The sequence below is a fragment of the Bos indicus x Bos taurus genome, chromosome 19 (genome assembly GCF_003369695.1).
Source record: "Bos indicus x Bos taurus breed Angus x Brahman F1 hybrid chromosome 19, Bos_hybrid_MaternalHap_v2.0, whole genome shotgun sequence".
In the NCBI taxonomy this organism is placed as follows: domain Eukaryota; kingdom Metazoa; phylum Chordata; class Mammalia; order Artiodactyla; family Bovidae; genus Bos; species Bos indicus x Bos taurus.
The window spans coordinates 36815600-36836452 of record NC_040094.1 but is presented as its reverse complement, the minus strand read 5'-3'; the positions used below and the strand labels follow the sequence as shown (position 1 = coordinate 36836452).

General features: G+C 37.8%; 1 protein-coding gene across 10 annotated transcripts in view; it reads right to left on the bottom strand.

Moving 5' to 3' along the window:
- The window catches only part of SPAG9 (sperm associated antigen 9), a 152078-nt gene that overhangs the window by 35245 nt on the left and 95980 nt on the right, over positions 1 to 20853 (bottom strand). For 8 of the 10 annotated variants that reach the window (XM_027519126.1, XM_027519125.1, XM_027519127.1 and 5 more), the window contains 5 exons: positions 20583 to 20682; positions 9144 to 9265; positions 2144 to 2201; positions 1001 to 1153; positions 497 to 548 (listed from right to left, as the gene is read on the bottom strand). In XM_027519126.1, the coding sequence (XP_027374927.1) occupies positions 497 to 548; positions 1001 to 1153; positions 2144 to 2201; positions 9144 to 9265; positions 20583 to 20682 (485 nt within the window). Of the gene's footprint in view, positions 1 to 496; positions 549 to 1000; positions 1154 to 2143; positions 2202 to 3846; positions 3859 to 9143; positions 9266 to 20582; positions 20683 to 20853 lie in introns of all 10 variants that reach the window. The other 2 variants (XM_027519123.1, XM_027519124.1) reach the window with 1 other exon arrangement.

Sequence of the window (20853 nt, the reverse complement as noted above, 5' to 3'; positions counted from 1 at the left end):
AAGAAAGCTTAGTGCCGAAGAATTGATGCTTTTGAATTGTGGTGTTGGATAAGACTCTTGAGAGTCCCTTGGCCTGCAAGGAGATCCAATCAGTCCATCCTAAAGGAAATCAGTCCTGAATATTCATTGGAAGGACTGATGCTGAAGTTGAAGCTCCAATACTTTGGCCACCTGATGTGAAGAACTGACTCACTGGTAGAGACCCTGATGCTGGGAAAGATTGAAGGCAGGAGGAGAAGGGGATGACAGAGGATGAGATGGTTGGATGAAACTACCGACTCAATAGACATGAGTTTGAGTAAACTCTGGGAGTTGGTGATGGACAGGCAGGCCTGGCGTGCTGCAGTCCATGGGGTAGCAAAGAGTTGGGACACAACTGAGTGACTGAACTGAACTTTCATCTTTAAAGTGATATATCCAAAGCTTAATTAACAAGATTTCCCCAAAATACCAGAATGGCAAGGTAAGAAAAACAAGTTCAAAATTATAAACCTACATCATCATCATCTTTTGCTTTTTGCTTTGCATCTTCAACTTCTGCACGAGCTCTAGTAGAGGGGAAAAAAAACAAAACATGTTATTCAAGTTGACTTCAACTTTTTAAAGAATAGAGAATAGGTCAAAAATTTTAACTACCGTTAAATGATTATTTTTCTTTTTTCAAACAGAGTATTTAGCTGCTTTCATTTAAGGGAACATTATTATAGCACTGTTGTCAGAAAACCAGGTATTAAAGAAAAATAATGAATGTTTACAGTTTCCTGATTAGCAACATCTGAACAGTCTAACTTCTTTCACAATCCTGACATACACAAAAAATTGTAATAGTCAATAAATGGGAGGGTCTGTTCAGAGAAGACGCAATCAGCCGGGCACTTAAGCCTATCCCAGGCAGTCCTGTGTCCTTTGTGACCTGAGAGGACTAGAGGCAGCAGTCTTGTTACAATCCCGGTGGTACACTGGCAATGCTTGTTTGGTTTAGAACATTGTAAAAACTTACTTCCTAAGCTCTTCTTCCAATTCTTTGTTCTTTTCCTCCAGCTTCAGCTTGGCTTGTTTCACAGCCTCCAGCTCCCCTTGCAGCACATCTTTCTCACAGGTAAGTTCATCTACTTTTGCTATCAAGTCATTCTTCACTACATTCAAGGCATTTCTAATAAACACATATTTAAAAAGCACCATTACAAATAAATATTCTATCTTTAAGCTTATTCCTCTTGTAGACTAAAGTAACTACAATAAAAAAGCTAAATAATAATTGAATGCTTCAGAGATACTCTATCTGATGTTGTCTGCAGGTTTAAAAAATAAAGCCCAAGAAGTAACGGCCTGTTTTTACTTTTCCCATTTAACCAAAGAATAAATAGATAAGGCAAGGCAGACCACCAAATTATTAAAAGTCAGAATTAAGATTAAATTTATAGCATCCATAAGGGTATTATTCTTAATAACTTCTGAAACGATACTACACAGGACTACACAGAAGATTAAGAGAAAGGCATGGACACTTGTAGGATAAAAGGAGATCAGAATCTGTTTATGGAAAAAAAAAAAAAACCCAGAGCAATGAAACCTATCTATTAGTGAAATTAGGTCCCATTAACCATCTGCTCGGAGAAGGCAATGGTGATCCACTCCAGTACTCTTGCCTGGAAAATCCCATGGACAGAGGAGCCTGGTGGGCTGCAGTCCGTGAGGTCGCTGAGTCGGACACGACTGAGTGACTCACTTTCACTTTTCACTTTCATGCATTGGAGAAGGAAATGGCAACCCACTCCAGTGTTCTTGCCTGGAGAATCCCAGGGACGGGGGAGCCTGGTGGGCTGCCGTCTATGGGGTCGCATAGGGTCGGACACGACTGAAGCGACTTAGCAGCAGCAGCCAGAGGGAAAGAAAAGCCCACACAGCAACAAAGACCCAGCACAGCCAAAAGTAAAATAAATTTGAAATGTGAAGCGACTTAGCAGCAACAGCAACTATCTGCTTGTGTACATGCGTATGCACAAGGCCATACACAGAGAAGGGGAGGAGATAGGGTAGTAACTCTGCACTTGTACTGTGTTAAATTAAAGATGTGACATTGATACGGATGAGAAGAAAATTCAGTATCTCTTGTTCCCTGTTAAATTCTGTATATACTTACTTGGTTTCCAATAGTTGTGTATTTTCCAATATGAGATTTTCAACTTCACGACCCATTCCTATCAAAGAAAAAAGATAAAAACTTTGGAAATTAATTTATTAAAACTATATATGTAGACTTAAAACAAGCTATAGTCACAAATTTTATTTTAACATTTTATCTGTCCCTCAATAATCTCATTTTGTCTATAATTTCATTTTTATGTTTACTTGCATACATTATAAAATTATAAATAATTATCTACCACAGAACAAAGCTAAAGGTTTTCTTAAGTCTGTATTTTGCTTCTCCTAGATAATATTCCAAAATGGTGAAGACTTTTCTGCCAAATATTTTAAAAAGTAACAGGATTTAGTGGGGAAAAAAGAATAGCATTAATATGGATGAAAAATCATTTCTAAATCACACTTGATATTGTAGGCTTTTGCCTAAAAATTAGGTCTTATTAATACAGAACAGGCAGAAACAAGAAACAGAACCCCAACACAGATGAAACCTTACCAAAGAAATTATGGTCTTAAAGCCCATGCATTCCATGTAAAGCAAAAACAAAGAACAAGAGATGTTTCATGTGAGAAACAGCATGAAAATAGATACTTAATCCAACAAGTTTTATGCACGACATGAAAGACATTTGAAAGCACAATGTTATGATTTAATGCATAATGATGTGGAAAAGACAGAAATTAAGATGATTTCCTTCATTCATAAGGATGCTCTGATATGTTACTAATTCTTTTATAAAATAAACTTGAATATAATTAGAACGAAAATTCCAGATCAATAATATAAAGGTTTCTTCAAAGTGCCCTCTTTGAAACAATGTTTACTTGTCAATTTATAGAATCTTGCTTAATAACTTAATGGGTACTGTAAGGTGGGTGGTAGAATATTCAATGCAAGATCCAACATAGTGATCTTCAGGGAGAAGAAAGCTATTCAGTTTGCGACTTGTAAGAAACTGAAGAAATTAAACCACACACTAGGGAACATATCTCAAAAAGTTACAAAAACAAAGCAAAACAAAACACCGACCATTCCATGTTTCATAAGCTAATATTGGAAAATTACATACAGTGGAAGAAATAATATTCATAACCCACCTAAAAAAGGAAATATCTCTAAAGAAAACAACAAAAAATTAAAAGAGCTAACATGTCTCTTTATTTTAAAAAAGAGGTAATATTTCAAATAACTAAAAGATAATTTAAAACTTAACCAACCTGGGAATGCTAGAAGTTCTCTGCTCACTTATGGACTCCTATATTGTCTGTATAATAATTATCTCAGATATTCTCAAAGAACAAAGTACTTTCACCATGAAGAATAAGTACCAGAAATAGTAGCTTATTTAATCATCTACATATCATCCAAAAGCTGAAACTAAACACAAACTAAAACAGTTTCCAAATTCCAACTTTAAAATGAATTTGACAAGATATGTTGAAATATTTGCTTTAAACACTAACGTTAATAAAGCTATAGAGTCAAAAGAAATAGCGTTGAGGTTGGGTGAAAAAAGTTTTACAATGACTGTCTGCTAAATTCTCAAGCACATAGGGAGATAAGCATAAAAGCTGAAAAATATATGCGGGGAAAATATAGTTGAGCAGAAAAAAAATGAGAAAGCATTAATGAGAAAAGCAGCCAAGACCACCTAGCTTAAGAAGCTGTAACATTAAAGTATTTAAAAGCATACACACCAGAATATTCCCCTGGGGAAGCAGCCCAAGCAAAAAAATGAATGAGAATCTCAATTAGATTGTTTTCAGAAAGCAAGATCCATACTCATTTATTTCAAAATGAGAGAAAGGAGCCAATAAAATTGAAAAGATGTAGAGAAACCAAACATAATAAAGAATAAATATCATAAACAGGAATATTTTTGAAATATGTGTTCTATGGAAATCATCTTATAGTTTCTAGAGTTTACACATTTTCAGTGAAGACTTCTTCTAAAATCTAGCATATAAATTTAATGCATAACCAATACCATTGTCCAAAATTTTCACTTTGAAATGTATTGATAAAAATGATGACTATAAGAAAAATGTAACTTGAAGTGGCCACACTTCTATAAATGTCTTCAACTAAGCATAAACTTTGGTGTAACATATTTGGAAAACTTACCCTATTAAAACAAGGAAAAAACTGCCTGACAATTTAAAAAATAAAACACATCTCATTTGTATTTTAGCACTGATTTGCAAGTTAGGTTTATAGATGGGATTCCAGATTATCTGTTGCTTCCTTGAGGAAGTATGCACAATTTTATCTATTTCTGTATGTGCATTTTCCCAAAAGTACACTCCTCTCTTACAAATTCTCCTGTGAAGGAGTTTTAATTTCAAAAGTTAAAGAAGTACAGATTTAGAGGTGAAACAAAACTGTTAGAACTATTTAACAGTCCACTCACTCAGTTGTTGTGCCATGTGCCAAAGACTCAACAGTGAGCAAAAGATATAATTGTCTAGGCCATACTGAGCTTATAGTCCAGTCAGGGAGGGAGGCACATTAAAAAACTATAATCAAGTATTATGAAGAGTTGCATAATAAATGTAGTTCTACAGGAATGCTTCCAGACAACTGAGCTTTAACTAGGAGATTGAGGCAGAACTCATAGAGGAGGGTATGCCAGTTAGTTAGAGGCAAGAAGGAGATATAGAAACAGATACATACACTTTTTTTTTTTTTTTTTAAGGAAGGAGGCAAAAAATCCTCATGACTGGTTTTGAGGGAAGTGAGAGATTTAGGATGGAGAAATGAGTTGATGGTGAGGTCATTCATTGAGTTAATACATGCTGATATAAGAACAGCCTTGGGGGACATAAAGAAATACGTTGATGAACCGAGTTTTAACTACAAAGCTCTACAAATCATCTTAGAAGTGGTCTAGAGTGCTATTTGGAAGTAACAGTCTGGTGCTATAGAAAAATCTTAGATGGAAAGAAAAAGTTTGGAGCAATGAGCCATGAAAACCCAGAAAAAACAAGAGCAAATAAGACATCCCAAACATGGAAGCAAGCCTGGACTAGGAACATCTGAAAGCTGGGCAGAGAAAGGATCCTGCAAAGACTGAAAAGAAATCATCAGAGGCAGGAAAGAATACAGAGAACTCTGATAAGACAGAACCCAAAGCAAAGACTGTTTAAAGACAAATGTTATTTGAGAAGTCATGTGAAATAACTGAGAAGGAACTGCTGGAGATAGCAAACAAGAAGGCTACTTCTGGGAAGGTTAGTGTGGGGCAGAATGACAGACTGCAGTCACACGAGGCGCAAGTGAGGCTAGGGAAATCCTGCCTGTTAAAAGCAGACACACTTTCAAGAAGTCTGCTTCATTCACTGGTATATCAATCTAGAATAGTGCCGGACACATAACAGACACCTGCCTCACTGATACTGCTGCAAAAAACCATGGCTGGAAATGGGAGGAGAGTCATCTGGTGGAAAGATATGGAATCAAAAGACGGCAGTAGTTTTATTTTAAAATGGTAAAGACCAGAACATGTTTAAATGGTAACAGGAAGAAGTTAGTTAAAATAGTGAAACTGAAAAAATAAAATTTCATCAATAGTAAGAAAATTAAAGAAAATCTCAAGAATAGGATGAATTAATGTATGATTCACAAGTTCTAGAATGTGGCCATGGGGGTAAGTGACAATAGTGAATGGAGAAAACAATCAGTGGAAATAAAGTCAAAGAATGAGATATCAGTCAAGATAAAGGACAAACTGTGGGGGATTATCTTTTTTAAACTATTAAAATTTGAAGAAAGTAATCTAAAACTGACTACATGCATAATGATTACAAAGACCAGGGAAGAGTTTTACAATAACACAATAATTGTAAAACGAATAACGAGTTATAGAAATGGACTTCTTTATCAACTGAAGACAATTTAAGGAACTTTGGGAAACAATTTTACCAGTTTAACCATGTTCCAGTTTGTGAGTATTACAATGCAGTTACTATTGCTGAATAAAACAGAAAAGAAGCCAAGGAACAACTATGTGCATTGGAGGTTTCATTTAATATTTTTGACCAAAAGTATTCATATAGGCTTAAATCACTTAAGGTAACATATGAAAACTTCAACTCTGGAACATTTTCCAGGTAAATATATAAATATCTGCAAAAGGGCTTAAAAGACAGTAGTTTACAGTTTATTTCTTTTTTTCAAAGTAAAAAGGAAATCAGGATTTTGTTTTAAGCCATTTATTATGCTTAATTTTCTGACTTAAAGAATGGAAACTTTTGGAAAAATATTTGATTTAAAAGATAACAATTATTTCTAAGCTTTATGTGGCTTCTTACATCTTTACAAGAAAGTTAAGTTTAGGGCCACCAACCTCAATAATGATATTATTCAATACTGGATTATAAGGAAGCAGAGGGTAAAAAGTACTTCAGTCTGGCAAATTACACAGGGGAAACATGAAGGAATTTTTTGAGAGGTGATACATATTAATTCTGGTGGTGGCTCTACAATTCTATGCATTTGTCAAAACAAAAAACTGTGCTTTACTATATATAAATTTGAGAATGTGTTTAAACATTAAAAATTCTTTTTTCTAACTTTTTTTGCATCTGTTCCTCAATTTTGGCAGGAAATCAGTTTCTTATATCAAATCTTAAAAGGAACTTTTCATGCACAATTTAATGTTAACAAAGTTAGAGCATAAATTTAAATGTAAAAACGGAGTGCTTCTTAAGAATTCATCCTTAAGATATCCTTGAAAAATGCAAGTCCATTCAAAGCTTCCAATGTTTTACTTAGTGGTGGGAGTCTATACCTAATTTTATTAATGTACTTTCAATCTCTCTTACTTTAAGTAAGCCTATGGGCTCTGTGTAGACAGAAACTGTTTCCTTCAAAAAATACTTATTGAGGACATAACTGGTAATCGATGAATTTGACATAAATGAATGCAAGCAACACCTCTCTGTATCCACAAGACTGACAAACAGCACCTTTTAAGAACAGTGTAATCTATACCGAATTACTAAGGGATACAAAAAATGTTTGGAGACCAGAATCCATTCCAAAGGCATAAATTTTTAATACTATAATGTATTAAATTTCTATAAGGTCTTAAGTTATAAAGAAAGGCACATCAAAGCTAATTGACAGGAGTCAGATTCATGTAAACTTTTTTTTTTTTTTTTTTTTGACCTCATGGTGCAACTTGCAAGATCTTAGTTTACCAACTAGGAACCGAACCTATGTCCCCCGCAGTGGAAGTACAGAGTCTTAACCATTGGACCCTCAGGGAAATCTCATTCATGTAATTATTGTTCAAAGAAACTTTAAAGATCACTTAGAGCAGTTGAAAACTTTTTGTGTAAAGGCCCAGATGGTGAATATTTTAGGCTTTGTAAACCACATAATCCCTGTTAGGGACAACTTAACTCTGCTATTGTGGGGCAAAAGCAACTACTGTGTGTGGGTGTCTGTGTGGGTGGGTGTCTGTCTCGGGGGGTGTGTGTGTGTGTGTGTGTGTGTGTGTGGGTGTGTGGGTGTGTGGGTGTGGGTGTGTCTGTGTGGCTGTGTGTGTGTGTTCCATCCTGACCAACTCTTTGAGACCTATGGACTGTAGCCCACCAGGCTGCTCTATCCATGGGATTTTCCAGGCAAGAATACTGGAGTGGGTTGCCATTTCCTCCTCCAGGGGATCCTCCTGACCCAGGGATTGAACCTGCATCTCTTGCATCTCCTGCATTGCCAGGCAGATTCTTTACCACTGTGCCACCTGGGAAGCCCAAAATCAAAGATAAAACGTTTTTTTAAAAAAAATTTGTGGCTGTGTCCCAATAAAACTTTATTTGTACACACAAATAATCCAGGAGTCGCAGCCTATCCAACCCCTGAATTAGAGCTCAAGTCTTTCTTTTTATACACAAAGAAACTAATGCCCAGAGAGGTTAAGATATTTGGCAAAGGTCATTCACTCCCTGGTGGCTCAGCGGTAAAGAATCTGCTTGCCAATGCAGGAGACCAGGGTTCAATCCATGCGTTAGGAAGATCCCCTGGAGAAGGAAATGGCAATCCACTCCAGTATTCTTGCCTGGGAAATCCCATGGACAGAGGAGCCTGGCAGGCTATAGTCCATGGGGTCGCAAAGAGTCAGACAAGACTTAGCGGCTGAACAACAACAACAAACCAGATCAATAGTAGAAGAGCCAAATACAGTATCCTTTTCAAACCAGATAATCTTCAACAACACAAACTCTAACATATTTCTCAAGAAGCTGAAACAGAATACTCTGAAATCTTAGAAAAGTCAAGTGAATTTAATGAACTCTATTTAAGCCAGGAAGTAACTATCCATCAATCCATAAAATCTATACATCTATATATAACCACATATATACATATATCACTGTGTTTCTTATATGTAATACTGTTCTCAGAACACAGCAGGAAGGAGTTCAATAAATTGTGTATGTGAATTTAAAATACAAACTAAAAAGTAATTCAATTCTAAATGCATCCATATGCGAAGACATTTTCATTTAAAACTTTCATGACTTCAAAGAATACATTCCTACTAATTACTTAAAAGCACAATAACTCTGCCCCACTGGACAGTTAGGGACTTTTTTTCTCTTAAGTTTATTTTTGATTGTGCTGGGTCCTTGATGTGCAGGCTTTTCTCTAGTTGCGGGCGAGCAAGGGCTACCCTCTAGTTGTAGAGCACAAGCTTCTCGCTGTGGTGGCTTCTCCTGTTGTGGAGTCTGGGCTCTAAGGCACACGGGTTTCAGTAGTTGCGGCATGGGGGCTCAGCAGTTGCGGCCCCCAGGCTTAGTTGCTTTGTGGCACATGGGATCTCCCCAGATCAGAGATCAGACCAGGGTCTCTTGCATTGGCAGGCGGATTCTTTACCACTGAGCCACCAGGGAAGCCCCAGTTAGGGACATTTTTAAGAAATGTTCCATCATATCATTTAAAAAATCTATTTTTAAAACAGTATGATACTATTTCAGATAAACTATCATACCTAGTAAATCTGCTCCTTCATCCACATCTCCAATTAGACCTGAACCAGCTGAAGACAGTTCTTCAAAGAGAGATTCTGTATTGCGATCAAAAGCTTTGTTCTCTATGCCTTTGGTGGGAGTGCTAGGCAACAAAAACAAAACCAAATCAACAGATATGTCAAAGATGTTTTTAACAGTGCAAAATGAATACAAAAGGCTAAGTTACATAAGAATTTTTAACCTGTAATATTTAATATAAAATATAATTTAAAAGAATTTCTCACAGGTTTCCTAAGAAATTTTCATTATATTCCACGGAGAGAACTAGTGAAGAAAATACAGAATGTTTTTGTGGTCAGATCCTAGCAGACACAAACAAAACCAGCAGCTAAGAGAGAGCGCTATTCTGCATTGTTCAGGCGGTGGTCTAAGTCCTTTCCTATATTACCTTGTTAAAACTACATCTGCTCTACAAAAGAGCTGCTGCTCTTATCCCAGCTTTACAGAAGAGCAAACTAAAGAGGTTACGGAATTTGCCAAAATCATCCAGCAAATAAGTCAAACAGGCAGAACTCAAACCTAGGCAGCCAGGCTTCAGAATCCATGATCTTTACCATGATCTGTGTTATCTGGATATAAACTGGAACGGCCATTTTATTTCTCTTTTAAGGGCAACTTGGCAAGATCTACTAAAATTTAAAATGCAAATACCCAGTGACCAAGGACTTGATGTCTAAAATACTCCTACAGGGAATTCCCTGGTGGTCCACTGGTTAGGACTTGGCACTTTCACTGTGGTGGCCCAGGTCAGGGAACTAAGATCCTGCAAGCACTGTGGTATGGGAAAAAAAGATTTTTTTTTAAATAAAAAATCCTACAAAAGCTCTGTCACAAGAAGGCAATTATGTATGTAAAAGGATGGTCAGCGCAGCAAAAGTTGAAACAACCTAAGTGATCATTAAAAGGGCACAGATGAAATAAGTTACGTATACATCTAAAAGTTTAAAATTTTAACTTTAAAAACATTAAAATAGAGCTTCAAAAATGAAAGAAACCCATTATAATGAAGTGCTTTCTAAAAAGCAAGTTGCAATACAGTGCAGGTAGGCCCTTTTTGAAGCGGTATGGGAGAATGGGGAAATGTGAGTGTCTAAGCATTAATGTAACATTAACAGAAAAAAGTCTGCACAAGATTTCCAGTTAAATATGGTGGAGATAGTAATTTATCACGCAATAATTCAAAAATGCAACTTAAATGACAGTAAAAAGTATCTGCCCACAAGGACAGAGGGAACAGAAAAAGAACCTACAGCACACACAACATGAACAAAACTCTGTAAGATGGAAAACATGTGGGTAAACACTAGAAACTTATTTAACTGACCAGACTAAGCTGAAACTCAACCCAGCAGTGTTTAGAGAGAAAGCATGCACCCAAATTCATGAAAAGCTTAGGAATTGACGTAACCAGCAATCTGCAGAAATACACAAGAGAAACATTAAGATAGAAGGATGGAATGAAAGTAAGTACAAGAAGCAGTGTAAGAACCTAAATCCAACCCTCCAGAGCAGTGAGACCTCCATTTTCCTGGATTACTCCCTGAACAACTGAAGCCAAGGTCAAATGTTATAGGCAGAAAACTGAAGAATCAATATCATTTACTTGTTCACTTGCTAAAGTCATGTTTAACTCTTGGTGATCTGAAGGACTGTAGCCCACGAGACTCCTGGACATGGGATTTTCCAGGCCAGTATACCAGAGTGGGCTGCCATTTCCTACTCCAGAGGGTCTTCCCAGCTGAGGTAAAGAACCCGTGTCTCTTAGGCCTCCTGCATTGGCAGGTAGATTCTTTACAACAAACGCCAAAACTCTGTTGTTGTTCATTCGCTCAGTTGTGTCCAACTCTTTGCAACTCCATAGACTGCAGGACATGAGGCTTCCCTGTCCTTCCCCGTCTCTCAGAGTTTGCTCAAACTCATATCCATTGAGTTGATGATACCATCCAACTATTTTATCCTCTGCTGCCCGCTTCTCCTTTTGCCTTCAATCTTTTACAGCATCAGGGTCTTTTCCAATGAGCAGTTCTTTGTATCAGGTGGCCAAAGTATTGGAGCTTCAGCTTCAGCATCAGTCCTTCCAGTGAATATTCAGGGTTGATTTCCTTCAGGATTCACTTCTTTGATCTGCTAGTAGTCCAAGAGACTTTCAAGAGTCTACTCTAGCACCAAAATTCAAAGACATCAGTTCTTCAGGGCTCAGTCTTCTTTATGACCAAACTCTCACATCCATACATGACTACTGGAAAAACCAAAGCTTTGACTATACAGATCTTTGTTGGCAAAGTGATGTCTTTGCTTTTTAACATGTTGTCTAGGTTTCTCATAGCTTTCCTTCCAAGCAACAAAAGTGTTTTAATTTCATGACTGCAGTCACCATCCACACTAAATTTTGGAGCCCCCCCAAAATAAAACCCATCACCGCTTCCACTTTTTCCCTTTCTGTTTGCCATCAAGTGATGGGACTGCATGCCATGATCTTAGTTGGATGTTGAGTTTCAACTCAACTTTTTCACTCTCCTCTTTCACCCTCATTAAAAGCCTCTTTAGTTACTCTTCACTTTCTGCCATTACAGGGATATAATCTGCATATCTGCTGTTGATATTTCTCCCAGTATTCTTGATTCCAGCTTGCAATTCATCCAGACCAGCATTTCGCATGATGTACTCTGCATGTAAGTCAAATAGGGTGACAATATATAGCACTGTAGTACTCCTTTCCTAATTTTGAACCTGTCCGTTGTTCCATTTAAAGTTGTAGCTGTTGCTTCTTGACTCACTTACAGGTTCCTCAGGAGACAGGTATGGTGGTCTGGCACTCCCATCCCTTTAAGATTTGCCACAGTTTGTTCTGATCCACACAGTCAAAGGCTTTAGGGCAGTCAGTGAAGCACGAGTATAGATGTTCTGTTGGGATTCCCTTGCTTTCTGTATGATCCAGCTAATGTTGGCAATTTGATCTCTGGTTCCTCTGCCTTTTCTAAACCCAGTTTGTACATCTGGAAGTTTTCAGTTCAGTTCAGTCGCTCAGTTGTGTCCAACTCCTTGTGAACCCATGGACTGCAGCACGCCAGGCCTGGTCCATTACCAACTCCTGGAGTTTACTCAAACTCACGTCCATCGGGTTGGAGATGCCATGCAACTATCTCATCCTCTGTCATCCCCTTCTCCTCCTGCCTTCAATCTTCCCCAGCATCAGGGTCTTTCCCAATGAGTCAGTTCTTCACATCATGTGACCAAAGTATTGGAGTTTCAGCTTCAGCATCAATCCTTCCAATGAATATTTAGGACTGATTTCCTTTAGGATGAACTGGTTGGATGTGCTTGATATCCAAGGGATTCTCAAGAGTCTTATCCAACACCACAGTTCAAAAGCATCAATTCTTCAGTGCTCAGGTTTCTTTATAGTCCAACTCTCACATCCATATGTGACTACTTGAGAAAACCATAGCTTTGACTAGATGGATCTTTGTTGGCAAAATAATGTCTCTGCCTTTTAATATGCTGTCTAGGTTGATCCTAACTTTTCTTCCAGGGAGCAAGCATCTTTTTATTTCATGACTGCAGTCACCATCTGCAGTGATTTTGGAGCCCCCAAAAATAAAGGCTGTCACTGTTTCCCCATCTATTTGCCATGAAGAGATGGGACCAGATGCCATGATCTTAGTTTTCTGAATGTTGAGCTTTAAGCCAACTTTTTCACTCTCCTCTTTCATTTTCATCAAGAGGCTCTTTAGTTCTTCTTCACTTTCTGCCATTAAGGTGGTGTCATCTGCATGTCTGAGGTTATTGATATTTCTCCAAGCAATCTTTATTGCAGCTTGCGCTTCATCCAGCCTGGAGTTTCTCATGATGTAATCAGCATATAAGTTAAATAAGCAGGGTGACGATATACAGCCTTGATGTTGGAACCAGTCTGTTGTTCTATGTCCACTTCTAACTGTTGCTTCCTGACCTGCATACAAATTTCTCAAGAGGCAGGTCAGGTGGTCTGGTATTCCCATCTATTTCAGAATTTTCCAGTTTGTTGTGATCCAAACAGTCAAAGGATTTGGTGTAGTCAATAAAGCAGATGTTTTACTGGAACTCTCTTGCTTTTTCAATGATCCAACGGATGTTGGCAATTTGAGCTCTGGTTCCTCTGCCTTTTCTAAATCCAGCTTGAACATCTGAAAGTTCAAGGCTCACGTACTATTGAAGCCTGGCTTGGAGAATTTTGAGCATTACTTTACTAGTGTGTGAGATGAGTGCAATTGTGTGATAGTTTGAGCATTCTTTGGCATTGCCTTTCTTTGGGATTGGAATGAAAGCTGACCTTTTCCAGTCTTGTGGCCACAGCTGAGTTTTCAAAATTGCTGGCAATACTGAGTGCAGTACTTTTGCAGCATCATCTTTTAGGATTTGAAATAGCTCAACTGGACTTCCATCACCTCCATAGCTTTGTTCATAATGATGCTTCCTAAGGCTCACTTTACTTCACATTCAAGGATGTCTGGCTCTAGGTCAGTGATCATATACCATTGTGATTATCTGGGTCGTGAAGATCTTTTTTGTATAGTTCTTCTGTGTATTCCTGCCACCTCTTCTTAATATCCTCTGCTTCTGTTAGGTCCATACCATTTCTTTGCCCACCTTTGCATGAAATGTTCCCATGGTATCTCTGATTTTCTTGAAGAGATCTCTAGTCTTTCCCATTCTATTGTTTTCTTCTATTTCTTTGCACTGATCACTGAGGAAGGCTTTCCTATCTTTCCTTGCTATTCTTTGGATCTCTGCATTCAGATGGATATATCTTTCCTTATCTCCTTTGCCTTTAGCCTCTCTTCTTTTCTCAGATATTTGTAAGGCCTCCTCAGACAGCCATTTTGCCATTTTGCATTTCTTTTTCTTGGGGATGGTCTTGATCCCTGTCTCCTGTACAACATCGTGAACCTCCATCCATAGTTCTTCAGGCACTCGGTCTATCAGATCTAATCCCTTGAATCTATTTCTCACTTCCACTGTATAATCATAAGGGATTTGATTTAGGTCATACTTGAATGGTCTAGTGGTTTTCCCTACTTTCTTCAATTTAAGTCTGAATTTGGCAATAAGGAGTTCATGAGCTGAGCCACAGTCAGCTACTGGTCTTGTTTTTGCTGACTGTATAGAGCTTCTCCATCTTTGGCTGCAAAGAATATAATCAATCTGATTTCCGTATGGATCATCTGGTGATGTCCATGTGTACAGTCCTCTCTTGTGTTGTTGGAAGAGGGTGTTTGCTATGACCAGTGCGTTCTCTTGGCAAAACTCTATTAGCCTTTGCCCTGCTTCATTTGGTACTCCAAGGCCAAATTTGCCTGTTACTCCAAGTATTTCTTGACTTCCTACTTTTGCATTCCAGTCTCCTATAACGAAAAGGACATCGTTTCTGGACTTGAGTTCTAGAAGGCCTTGTAGGTCTTCTTACAACTGTTCAACTTCAGCTTCTTCAGCATTAGTGGTTGGGGCATAGACTTGGATTACTGCGGTACTGAATGGTTTGCCTCGGAAATGAACAGAGATCATTCTGTCGTTTTTGAGATTGCATCCAAGTACTGCATTTCAGACTCTTTTGTTTACTATGATGGCTACTCCATTTCTTCTAAGGGATTCTTGCCCACAGTAGTAGATATAATGGCCATCTGAGTTACATTCACCCATTCCAGTCCATTTTAGTTCACTGATTCCTAAAATGTCGATGTTCACTCTTGCCATCTCCTGTCTGACCACTTTCAATTTGCCTTGATTCATGGACCTAACATCCCAGGTTCCTCGGCAATATTGCTCTTTACAGCATCAGACTTTACTTCTATCACCAGTCACATCCACAACTGGGTCTTGTTTATGCTTTGACTCCATCTCTTCAATCTTTCTGGAGTTATTTCTCCACTGGTCTCCCAGAGCATATTGGGCACCTACTGATCTGGGGAGTTCATCTTTCAGTGTCCTCTCTTTTTGTCTTTTCATACTGCTCACGTGGTTCTCCATACAAGAATACTGAAGTGGTTTGCCATTCCCTTCTCCAGTGGACCACTTTTTGTCAGCACTCTCCACCATGACCCGTCCATCTTGGGTGGCCCTACATGGCATGGCTCGTAGTTTCATTGAGTTAAAGAAGTTTTCAGTTCATGTACAACCAAAACCTAGCTTGAAGGATTTTGAGCTTAACCTTACCACCATGCAAAATGAGCACAAATGTTTGGTATTTTGTACATTCTTTGGCCCTGTCTTTCTTTGGGATTAGAATGAAAACTGGCCTTTTCCAGTCCTGTGGCCACTGCTGAGTCTAGATTTGCTGATATATTGAGTACAGTATTTTATCAGCACCATCTTTTAGCAATTTTAACAGCTCAGCTGGAATTTCATCACCTCCACTAGCATTATTTTTAGTAATGTTTCCTAAGGCCCACTTGACTTTGCACTCCAGGATCTCAGGCTCTAGGTAAGTGACCACACCATCATGGTTATCTGGTTCATTAAGACCTTTTCTGTATATAATTCTTCTGTGTAGTTATGCCACCTCTTTTTAATCTTTTACTTAAGTATGAGCAAAACAGAGAAAAAGCTCCAGACATCCAAAGAAAGCCTCCATTATAAACTTTAAAGCCCCAAAGTCATGGACTGTGAAAGGGTACTCAGAATAAAAGGAGACAATGAATGCAAACAGCAGCAAAAATTTGGGGGGGAAAAAAAATCACAATAATTTTATTTTCATAATAAAGCTACATCCACAAGAGAATTGTAGGATGTTATAAAAAGTGACCATCCAAGAAAAAGCTTTTAAGGAAAAAAAATGATGACAGTTGAGATATAAAGTTGGGGAAACCATCCAGAAAGTACAACAAAAATAGAAGAGATAGAAAAAAAGAGGGAAAAGGGATTTATGAGTGTCAGTTCAGAATGTTCAGTATCTACCTAATAGTTCCAGAAAGAGAGAAGACAAAGAGAAATAAAGAAAAAAGTTCTCAACTGGAAATAAAAATTTGCAGATGAAACACATTACCTCAGATACAGAAGAAGACCCCTACATCATCATGAATCTTTAGAAAGGAAAAAACAAAGTAACAACAAATAGGGACAAAGATCCTAAAGCTTACAAAGAATATATATAAAAAAGCAAGAGTCCACATAGCAACACTCCAAACTGACCATGATAATGAATTAATGTCTTCACAATTCTGAAGGAAAACTTACAAAGATTTTCCAATATAGAATTCCGTATTCAATCAAACTATGAATCATCCCTTTAAATGACATATATCACATTCAAGTTCTCAAAAATCTTAGTTGCAAACAGCCTTTTCCAGGAAGGCTAGTAGGAATATGTTCGGCCAAAACAAAGGCATAAGTCAAGAAGCAAGATGACATGAAGCGGAAGAGCTGGCACACAGAAGATACACATATAATAAAGATACACACACAAAAAGTAAATACATACACATACAAAAAGTACACATACAAAAAAAGACCTTAATGACCTGGATAACTGCGATGTTGTGATCACTCACCTAGAGCCAGACATCCTGGAGTGCAAAATCAAGTGGGCCTTAGGAAGCATCACTAAAAACAAGGCTAGTGGAGTTGAGGAATTCCAGCTGAGCTATTTCAAGTCCTAAAAGATGATGCTGTTAAAGTGCTGCACTCAATGTGCCAGCAAATTTGGAAACTCAGCAATGGCCACAGGACTGGAAAAGTTCAGTTTTCATTCCAATCCCAAAGAAGGGCAATGCCAAAGAATGCTCAAGCTACCACACAATTGCAGTCATTTCACATGCTAGCAAGGTCATGCTCCAAATCCTTCAAGCTAGGCTTGAACAGTATGCGAACCAAGAACTTCCAGATGTACAAGCTGGATTTAGAAAAGGCGGAGAGAAACCAGAGATCAAATTGCCAACATCTACTAGATCATCAAAAAAGCAAGAGAATTCCAGAAAAACATCTACTTCTGCTTCACTGACTAGGCTAAAGCCTTTGACTGTGTGAATCACAACAAACTATGGAAACTTCTTCAAGAGATGGGAATACCAGACCACCTTATTTGCCTCCTGAGAAACCTGTATGCAGGTCAAGAAGCAACAGTTAGAACCAGACATGAACAACAGGCTGGTTCCAAATTGGGAAAGGAGTATGTTAAGGCTGTATATTGTCACCCTGCTTATTTAACTTATATGCAGAGTACATCATGCAAAATGCCAGGCTGGATGAAGCATGAACTAGAATCAAGATTGCTGGGAGAAATATCAATAATCTCAGATATGCTGATGACAACGTCCTTATGGCAGAAAGCGAAGAGGACTAAAGAGCCTCTTGATCAAAGTGAAAGAGAGTGAAAAAGCTGGCTTAAAACTCAACATTCAGAAAACTAAGATCATGGCATCTGGTCCCATCACTTCATGGCAAATAGAGATAGGGAAACAATGGAAACAGTAAAAGACTTTAAAAATCAATGTGGGATGGTGACTGCAGCCAGGTGTTTGCTCCTTGGAAGAAAAGCCATGACAAACCTAGAGAGTGTATTAAAAGGCAGAGACATTACTTTGTGGACAAAGGTCCATCTAGTCAAAGCTATGGTTTTTCCAGTAATCATATATGGATGTGAGAGTTGAACCATAAAGAAGGCTCAGCACTGAACTGATGCTTTCGAACTGTAGTGCTAAAGAAGACTCTTGAGAGTCCTGTGAACTGCAAGATCAAATCAGTCAATCCTAAAGGAAATCAACCCTGAATATTCACTGGAAGGACTGATGCTGAAGCTGAAGCTCCAATACTTTGGCCACCTGATGTGCAGAGCCAATTCACTGAAAAAGACCCTGATGCTGGGAAAGACAGAAAGCAGGAGAAGAAGCGGGTGACAAAGGATGAGACGTTTGGATGACCTCATTGACTCAATGCACAAGTTTAAGCAAGCTCCAGGGTCCATGGGGTAGCAGAGTGTCAGACATGACTAAGCAACTGAACAACAACAGCAGCAACAAGATGACGTGGTGCCCAGGAAACAGCACAGAGGAGAAACAGGAAAAGAACTCCCAGCAAGAAAATGAGAGCAAATTCCAGGACCAGAGCAGACACAGTAAAGTCTACCATTGGAGAATGGAAATAATGCTGCCAAGAAACTGGTTTTATATTTGGCCATTTGAGAATGTTTACATTTATGATTTGTTGGGTATCTGTCAGCAAATTAGTGATAGATGTGTAGAAACCTAAGCAAAAGAAACAAAATAAAAACAAAAAAACCCCTGAGGCTTTACTAAAAATTAAAGAAAATCAAAGTTGTAAAAGAAAGGAAATGTAATCATAGCATAATCTGTGAGTAGGCTGTTGTTAGTATTTATATAATCATAATGATACAAACAGTGAATCTTAATTTAAATGAAACTGAAAAATAATTATGAAAGGAAAGATGATGGTTTAAATAGCTATGTCCTTGTCCTCTTTCACTATAAAGTCAATAGCTAATAATGCAGCATTTTTTAAACCCGTGGTCCTAATGTGATCCACAGAATTCAGAAAATGATGAGTGACTACTTGCTTTATTTTTTCAAAGAAAGTACACAGCTAGTACTGTTCTAGACACACAGGAGTACAGTTAATTCACTATACAAATGGGGTGCTGCAGGGCATTAGGACTTGATTTTCTCACAGAATCCCAACTGAAAAAGAGAGAGACCAAAGAATAGCACATGAAGATGTGATTTAGATACCTGAAGATAAATACGCAAAGTGACATGAGAGGCGATAAGAGATATCCTCTTGAGAATGGGAATGAAGGGTCAGTAGGGGCAAGGGGCTACTACGGCCCTTCATATTTTGTATTACCATTTGTAATTTGTAATTGTATTACCTTAATACTGCATACATACATTGAAAAAAAAATGTGTTAAGTTGCTTAGTAGTGTTCAATTCTTTGAAATCCAATGGACTATAGCCTGTCAGGCTACGCTGTCCATGGAATTCTCCAGGCAAGAAAACTGGAATGGGTAGCCATTCCCTTCTCCAGGGGATCTTCCTGACCCAGGGTCTGAACCCAGGTCTCCTGCACTGCAGAAAGATTATTTACCATCTAAGCAACCAGGGAAGTATTTTTTTATTACCATTTAACCGTAATACTGTATACATGCTTTACTCTAATAAAAATATGTTTTTGATTTTTAAAAAGAGGTTCAAAATGATAAGTGGGCACAAGTGTTAATAAGTAGGTTTAGGAGAGGATGGAAAAGCAAATTTCACTTTTTATACACTGCATTGTTTAATTTCTTAAATAAACAATAAAAAAATATTTCAATAGGGCACAGCCTTTGAAATCAAAGTCTTAGACTGAATGCTAGTTCCACCTCTTGTTAGTCTGGACAAAATAGTATACAACTCTGAGTTTCTTTATATGTGAAGGGAAGGACATCTGTCTCGTAAGGTTATAATTAAGATAAAATTATATGATGGTAACATATAATGTAACATATATGGTACATTAAGTTAAGTATTAATTTAAATGGTTTTTAAGGTTAAATGGTATTAAGGTTAAATGGTAATAACAAAATACTTCCCTGGTTGCTCAGATGGTAACATATATAAATGTTAGCTAACCTTTATTGAACTGGGCACTCTGCCAATGCTTTATCATATATTGATTCATTTACTCCTTACAATCATCTAAGGTATTATCATAATTTTCTTTCATGGATGTAGAAACTTACCTCAGATTCAAATCCAGGTCAGGATTAGAATGCATATAGTCTTATCCTAGGGTTTCCCTGATAGCTCAGATGGTAAAAAAAACCCGCCTGCAATGAGGGAGACCTGGGTGTGATCCCTGGGTTGGGAAGATTCCCTGGAGAAGGGAACAGCTGCCCACTCCAGTATTCTGGCCTGGAGAATTCCAATTCAGACGACCTTCATTAAGATGATACACAACCATTCTCCTCTAATCACTAAACAGCCTCCCCATGTAAAATGATACTAAAATGAGACTAATTTCTTGCAGTAATGAAACCATTACAGTTTTGAAGGGAATACATTCTCTTCTTCCTGATTTGGAGGAAAGAATAGGTTTTTTCAAATTATACTTTCCCCACTTTTGCTTTTATGTTTTCCCAAGTTCCACAAACCATGGACTATTCCTTTATGGAATACTCCTTCACTGTCTTTTTTCCCCATCCTTCTTCATGCTTCTAGTCCCTGATGCTACAAAGGTAACAGTTCACAGAACATGTAAATTATGTAAAAGGTCTGGCTTCAAAAAGAGAAAACTTAAATAGAACATCAACATTTCTTCAGCAAAACATCTGAACGCACTTTATCTGGTCAGAGACGGGGGAACAGCAATGTGCTTAGGGGAGATGGGAAAAGGAAAGAAGTAAGATATCCCAATTAGACTTGAACAATACCTTGAGCCTTTATATCCACTGAGATCTTTGTCCATATCCAACTCAGGAGTGGATTCAATGATTGCCTGAACTTCTGACTTCTCTTCATTTTCAGCAGAACCTTAGAAAAGGACAAGATATCAAAAATAACGCATTTAACACATACAGCCCGATATGAACATTGTTTCTATGGTTGTAAATACATCATTTGATCATAAAAATTTTTAGAGAGCTGAGAAGCACAAGGTTAGACAGACAATAGGTCATATATTCAATTAACAGTCAATACGGA